The sequence below is a fragment of the Camelina sativa genome, chromosome 19 (assembly GCF_000633955.1).
Source record: "Camelina sativa cultivar DH55 chromosome 19, Cs, whole genome shotgun sequence".
Lineage (NCBI taxonomy): Eukaryota > Viridiplantae > Streptophyta > Magnoliopsida > Brassicales > Brassicaceae > Camelina > Camelina sativa.
Window position 1 is genome coordinate 12,613,350 of NC_025703.1, and position 7,073 is coordinate 12,620,422.

The following is a 7,073-nucleotide window of genomic DNA, read 5'->3' on the forward strand; positions in this document are numbered from 1 at the left end:
ACACCAGAAAGTATACAATATTGTTGTTAACGTGTCCTTCCGCGTATTTAAATGGCCATGTTCATTATTACCGACTGGTTATGTTTTTTCTTTTGTTAAAGGCCGACTGGTTATGTTGCATTTGATATATTTTTTCTTTACACTCTTTAAGTTAATTCTTTTTACAATTTTCTCATTTCCTAGGCTACTGAATTTTCACTGATTTTTCATTTTTTTTCAAGAATTTTAATTGATTTACACCATCGTTTTACAGGGAAAAACTATCAAAAACATATATATATATATATATATATCAGGATATAAATACAGTAAATAGTATTCAAGCTAACAAAAATTAGAATGCTCAAAAACATCATATTTCTATTAAAGATCACATCATATTATTTTTAGAAAGTCTGATTGAACGTCATAGGTAGGTCCATATATTTGCCTCTTGTAAAAAAAAAGTATAAAGAATAGAAGTGAAAGAGTACGATACGTACAAGGTTAGGTACCTACCATCTTAATATTCGTTGGTTCGTGTTTGTGTTTTGTCGTGAAACGAATGAGATAAGGTTTGACATCTTTGTGTATCTATTTGCGAATTTACGACTTTGTCGCCTCTTTCATTTATATGCTTTACAGATAAGATTTTCAATTTAAAATCAACAAAAACACTCAATGGGTTCCCTTCTTAAAAATATTCGCAATTCACAATGATGATAACTAATAATAATACAGTTATGTGATTATGTCGGACGCATGAATCCAGCTTAAAATCCAGTTCCTCCATTTTCTAAGTTATGTATTTTAGAATTTTACATATTAATAAATGTTAATATTTTTGTTGTTGTCCACTAATAAATTTAAAATTAATTTATGGATTTTTTTCTAGTGAAACTGCTTTAGCTAGATTTTGTTTCTTACAACTTTTCCTTGACAACTGTCGTCTGAGATAATGGTAAAGAATCACTAAAGATTGTATAAAATGTTTTGCCTTACATATGTTTGTCCACTCGGCATTGATCATACGAATTTTAAATAATAAGTGAGTTTCTCTTTCCTCTTTTTCTCTCTTCCTTCTCTAGATCTAGGGCCAGCGCCTTTTCGGTTGTCCTCTCAACATCGGAGAAGGCTTCTTCCTCTCTTTTCTTAGCTTTCTCTGCTTTTACTGTCATCGTCGCTCCTCCGTGAGGTTGTCCTTCGTCTCCGGTCTGGTTTTCTTATCGGTGGTTTCCGATGATATTTCAGCGTGTGAAGCGAAGTCTTGGTTTGGAGGTATCTGCTAGTGAAGGCTCGGAGGACTTGCTTGAGGACGGCATCGATTTCGTGGCTGGATTTGGCAGATCTGGGTTGAAGACTTTGTGTGTTGGGACTCGCCGAGGGGTTTGTTGGCTTTGGTGAGAAGTGAGAGCCGTGGCTTCTCTTCGGTGAGCTCCGGTGGTCAGATCTGGTGTTTCTCTCACTGGATCTTAACTTCTCTCCGTCCAGCTGAGGTGTTACTTTACGGTTCGGGGTTGGCTTCTTTGACAGGTAAAGTTGGGCGGCGCTTTATTATGGGTCTTGGATCTACAAGGGGAAGGCAACAGTGGGTGGTTTGCATCTCCGGCAACAGAGGTGTGGTATTGTCTTCCATCTGATGCAGCTTTGGCTTTGGTTTTGGAAGGTTGAGAAGCTTCTAGATCAAGCCGCGTTTGGTCGCGGTGGAGCTTTCCCTTGGTTCACCCATCCAATAGAAGTTGTGGTTGCGGCGGAAGTCGGAGGAAGGTAGGAGGGTATTGTTGCATCGTTGCGGTGGTTAACCTAGATGTTTGGCATCCTTAGGGGCTATCATGGATTCCGGGTTATGGAGGATGGATTGAGCCATCATCCTCTGTAAATCACCATGATTTTGTGTCCACCAGACCGGATTGAAGCAAACTTACCTTGAGGTTGCGGTGGTCGCCGGAGCTGGAAGAGGCGTGTTAGATCTGACTGAGCGGATTGCTAGGCACGGGACCTGACTTCGCAGAGCCTGTCATTGATTGTTTGAGCTTGTCGGAGGATTTGTAGCGGGTCAGGCGGTACACCAGAGAAGAATCCGAGACAGAGTTTGGTTGTTGATGTCAAGGGTTTCGATTTGGTGTATCTGCCGCAACGCCGTGGATCCTGCAACCACCAGCGTTCCTGCTCAAGCTTTTGTTTCAGGTCATTCAGCAGGATCCGATCGTTTTTTTCGACGATTGCAATGTCCGCCGTTTCCTCTTTTTGTAACTGCTGGATCCTTGTAATTTGTTCAAGGCCGAGCCCATTAGTGGGAGACCCTTTAATATTATTAATATAAAAGTTAATAATAATAAAATATATATATATATGTATATATATATATATATGTTTGTCCACTCGTACGCAATATAAAGCTTTGTTTGACTTCTGAGTTTATACGTTAATAGTCTAAAGGCCCATGCAATGTTAACTTCAAAGTCCAGATTATGAAATGGGCTTTTCTTTGTAGTGGAATATCAAAACTGTATTTCTTTTTGTCAATCTTAACTATTGAGTTATCAAAACCACATCCTCTTGTGTTTAAAATAAATACTTTATAAAATTTACCTAGGAGAGTCTAGTCTCTACTCTCTAGTATGTAGAAAATAGTATTAAGGATGACAAAGTTGGCCAAGTATCATGACTAGTATATAAGATACATTCTATTCACTTACTACGAATTAATTTTGTGTTTTTTTTTTTTTTTTTTTTTTTTTTTTTAACACATACCTTCAATATAAATTTCCCAAGGGGGTTGGAACCCTTTTACAAAAAGTGTCTCTGATAGAGATACACCTACAGCAAGTAAATAAAGGGAGTTACAAGCTTTATAACTAATGAAACATCCCAAACCATAAAACGAGGAAGGAATCCGCCGGTGAGGAAATTCTTTGAGCTCGAGATAGAGGGTCCAAGTGACACCGAATGACACTCTTGACTTCTAGGATTAGTGCTGGTATTGACTTGGAGGTGGCGTTGTGGAGCCGAGAGTTTCTTTCTTTCCATACAAAGTAAACTGTTGCTTGATAAGCCAGACGAAGAATCAAAGCCACATTCTTGTCCGGACAAGGATTCTTTAGCCAGGTAAGAGTAGCTTCAAACGAAGTTGGTGCAGAAACATTGGCCTTCGAAGTGAAATAAGTCCACACTTCAGAGGCAACCGAGCAATCAAAGAACAGATGTTGTCTAGATTCATCATGAGCATTACAAAGGAGACAAAGTGGTGAGACATTCAAACCCCAGGTGATGAGACGATCTCTTGTTGGAAGCCTGCCCCGGGAGTTGACCCAAGAAATGAAAGCATGTCTAGGAATCCTCCCTTTAAACCAAACTGCCTGACACCAGTCGACTCTCTGTCCCACTGGATTTAGAAACAGCCATGTTTTCGCAGTGGAGAATTTGGTCGAGGGTTCACCCTCACCTACCTTCCACAAATAAGCATCATCATTCGCAACGAATTAATTTTGGTTGGAAACCAAACTCAAATTTAACAAATATGACATATATATATCTTTTGTTTCGAAATTTTCCGTTCCCACTTAGTCTCGTCATTGCTATATTGTGGTCTCACCCCTTAAAACGGGACAAAAATATGCCAATTATATTCAGAATAGTTACGTCCCAAATTTTCGCTTGCCCACTTCTAACTACTAAAATCTTGTACGTGGTATGGAGGCAGGAAAAGACAATGCTATGATTGTTCCGAAAGATAAATATGAAACCGAACTTTGTTTGTTTAAGTATACTTCGCAAGTACATAAGTCAAAAGATACAAGACTTGCTTTTCAATTGTTAGTGTTTTACTTACGATAGAAAAAAAAAAAAAAAAAAAAATGAGAGAGGGCGAGAGTTGCAGTCTTGCAGAACGCCAGAACCCCAAGGTCAACCAAAACAGTCAATAATTGTTTAAGCAATGCATAAAATGGAAAAGTATATGAAAAAAAGAAAAACTGTATATGAAAGAAATAAATTTGTCGTCTCATACTTGTCCCACGTCCGATAGTTATGGCTCAAGAGAAAAACCAAATAACAAGAGCACAAACTCATTCTGAAAATCCAAACAACGTCGTTTGTTCTGTTTTTTGTTTTCAACGTTTGTTATGAGTTGTACACTTTCTCCTTGGAATATTCGGTGTTGACATCCTACAAAATGCTTAGATTCGAATATGAATTACATATGGAGTATATAATTAGAAAATATATAGATTTCAACAATATATAGCTAGTGCTAGTCTCTTCACTCTCTTGAGTGCTAAAAGTTATCTTAGCATATAAAAAAGTTAGATTGACTAGTTACCCCCAAACGTAACACTAAACATGGGATCAAATATTTGCCGATTTGTACATCATAGGACGATATGTCATCATTTGAACATGTTTACCAAGTTCACGATTTAAAAAGCAACAATGATTTAAAGTGATTGTATAATTCAGTTGGTTTTACCAAATTGATCTAAGCCGTGAATTGACTCTCACTACAGAAAATTTCTAAGCTATATATATAGGTAGTCTTGATTTTGACACTAAAAGAGCAATTGATCAATCAAAAATAAAATATTACATAGGCATAGATGTGATTGAAGGATCGTACATTGGATAAAAAAAACTTCTTGAATTTAAAGTTATATATAATCCGGATTTAAATGAATTTTTATGTATAATAGATGCATGAAAGATAACAAAAAGAATGAGGAGATTCTATGGTACAAACACAAAGGCTAAATGATGACTTTTGTAAATTGGCTTTTCTTATGGCCATTTGTAGTAAGCAAGAGGATCTTTACATTTAAGTTCATTAAAAACTGATAGTTGTTATCTTAATTAATATCTGAATATTCCGTTAATAAATAACCTGACATGCACAAACAGTTCATGGAACAGCTTTCCCAATCTCTTTTAACACCTGATTTAGTATACTGTATACTAAAATATATATTTAAAGACTGACAAAAAAATACATAGAGATATCAATCAAAATGGTACGTATGGCCTATATATTAAGAAAATAATCATGAAAGATGCATAGTTTTATGTTTTGATATCACGTGATGTGTCATGTGGCACGTGACAGTGAAGTAGCAGCTTGAATGAAGAATGGTCGACATTATGATTATCGCATGGAGCCCTTTTTGGCAGAGGAATTGCTTTTGGTTCTATATAGATACTCCGACACATATAAATTATATAGTTTACTTTATATAAGTTGTTAGTAAGTTCTTCACATCATTTAATCTGGCCGGTGAAAAATATTTAAGTATCACCTATAAGTCTATAACTGATCAATCTCTATACTACAAGTCTACAACAATCAGCTGCTTGTTAATTTGATCTACGTACGTAAAGCGGAACTTGCATAATTATATTACTTTAGGGAAAAAGTTCAAAATGACCCTTAAACGGACAAAAAAATTTGAAATATTGTATACATCAACTAGCCGCGTCATCTACTGACTCATGGCTCGACCTAGTATTTGAGTATGTCTAGAAAGAGAATGAAAGAAATACCATCATCTAAGAAAGATGTGAGATCGATGTTACCGAGAAGAGATCTAGACTGGACGTCTGAAGGTTGAACCTTGTTTGGGTCCCGGATACATAAATGGTCTGAACCTGAAATTTAATCTTCATTGTCTTTAATCTTTATCGTGCAAAATGAAAGGTTTTCTAAAGAAATTATATGTTCCAAATATGTATTATGCATGAAGTAATGGCTAAGGGTCGGATATTGGCTTAATGTCAACAGTTTTGATTTGGTTGAATAACGTTTGGGCGTTACATCTATTCGATAACATTGATTGCTCACTGAATCATTTTAATTTTTACTTAGCTATGTCTTAATTAATAATATGCGCACTTATATGAATAATATAATATGAGTTCGAAGATAGGTTTTTGGTATCTAAGTAAGTACATATATAAAATAAAGGGTTACAAAATCGCTGCCTATATAACTTATATATACACATTCCTTTCTAGTTATGAGAAAAACTCGGCTATTTTGTATTCTTAAACTTCATTTGATGGCTAATTGTCCATGCATCGTACATAATCATTATAATTAGCTAAAATTATCCACAACGTTAGTGGTGAATTAAAATGAATAAGCAAGTAAAATATCATTTTTCCATCAAACAAAAAACAATTTTTGTGGTTCCATAGATTTCCTTTCTATATATCTTACTCACGTCCACGTACAAATGAAATGGACCCCCTGCTGCGAACGTTTGGAGCATTCGCTTTATGGCGTCACGGGTAAGACATTTTTTTCTGGCTATGAGAAATAAATAGCTAAAACTAATTTTTTTTCAGAATATAGCTCTATATACATACACGCTCTTATTCACAGTTCAGAATCGGTGCGTAATAACTGTAATCACAATTCATCATGTAACTAGTTATTATTATATAAGAGGTGACATTAACTTTGCAACAACTATTTTACACGTAGACGTACGTTAAAATAGTTTCGTTCCAAGTTGTTGTTAGTTACCAACATACTTGGACGTTGAGGCCATTCACTGTTCCTACTATATTACAAATTTACATGGTACATTGAGGCCATTCATTGTTAAACATGTAATTATATATCATACACTATGCAATGTTTTTTCCTTTTCTTAATGATTTTATAAGTTGTTTGAACTATAGGTTAGAAAACGGGAGAGATATTATAGGTTATGATAATATTCCATGCAATTTAAAAGGCTTGAATATCTGCGAACGTTACATACAAAAATATATAATTCAAAAGAAAAAGATGTTACTATTGAATCATTATCACTACTATTACTTCGAATAATTGACCAATTAATTTCAAAAAATTTTATGTGTCATGATGATTACACATAAGTGCTTTCTCGTGATTAGCAGATTAAGCGGCAATAACTTTAATTAAATTACAAATCTCCAAGCCTTGTAAGTTGTAATCTTCATCTCTGTAACGTGTGTTTTCTTTTCATTCCGTTCTAGAATTCTTGTTTAGTCCAACACTTAGTAGTATATCATTTATTAATTATCACACTTGTGTATTCTCACGAGATCAATATAATCATTTGTTTATTTACCACCTT

General features: G+C 35.2%; 1 protein-coding gene across 1 annotated transcript; it reads right to left on the reverse strand.

The window, feature by feature from the left end:
* LOC109130826 lies at positions 2,789 to 3,555 on the reverse strand. Its single transcript, XM_019240891.1, has 2 exons — positions 3,543 to 3,555; positions 2,789 to 3,424 (listed from the first exon to the last, which is right to left on the reverse strand). Exons 1-2 carry the CDS (start codon positions 3,553 to 3,555, stop codon positions 2,838 to 2,840), a joined length of 600 nt encoding a protein of 199 aa, XP_019096436.1. The 3' UTR covers positions 2,789 to 2,837.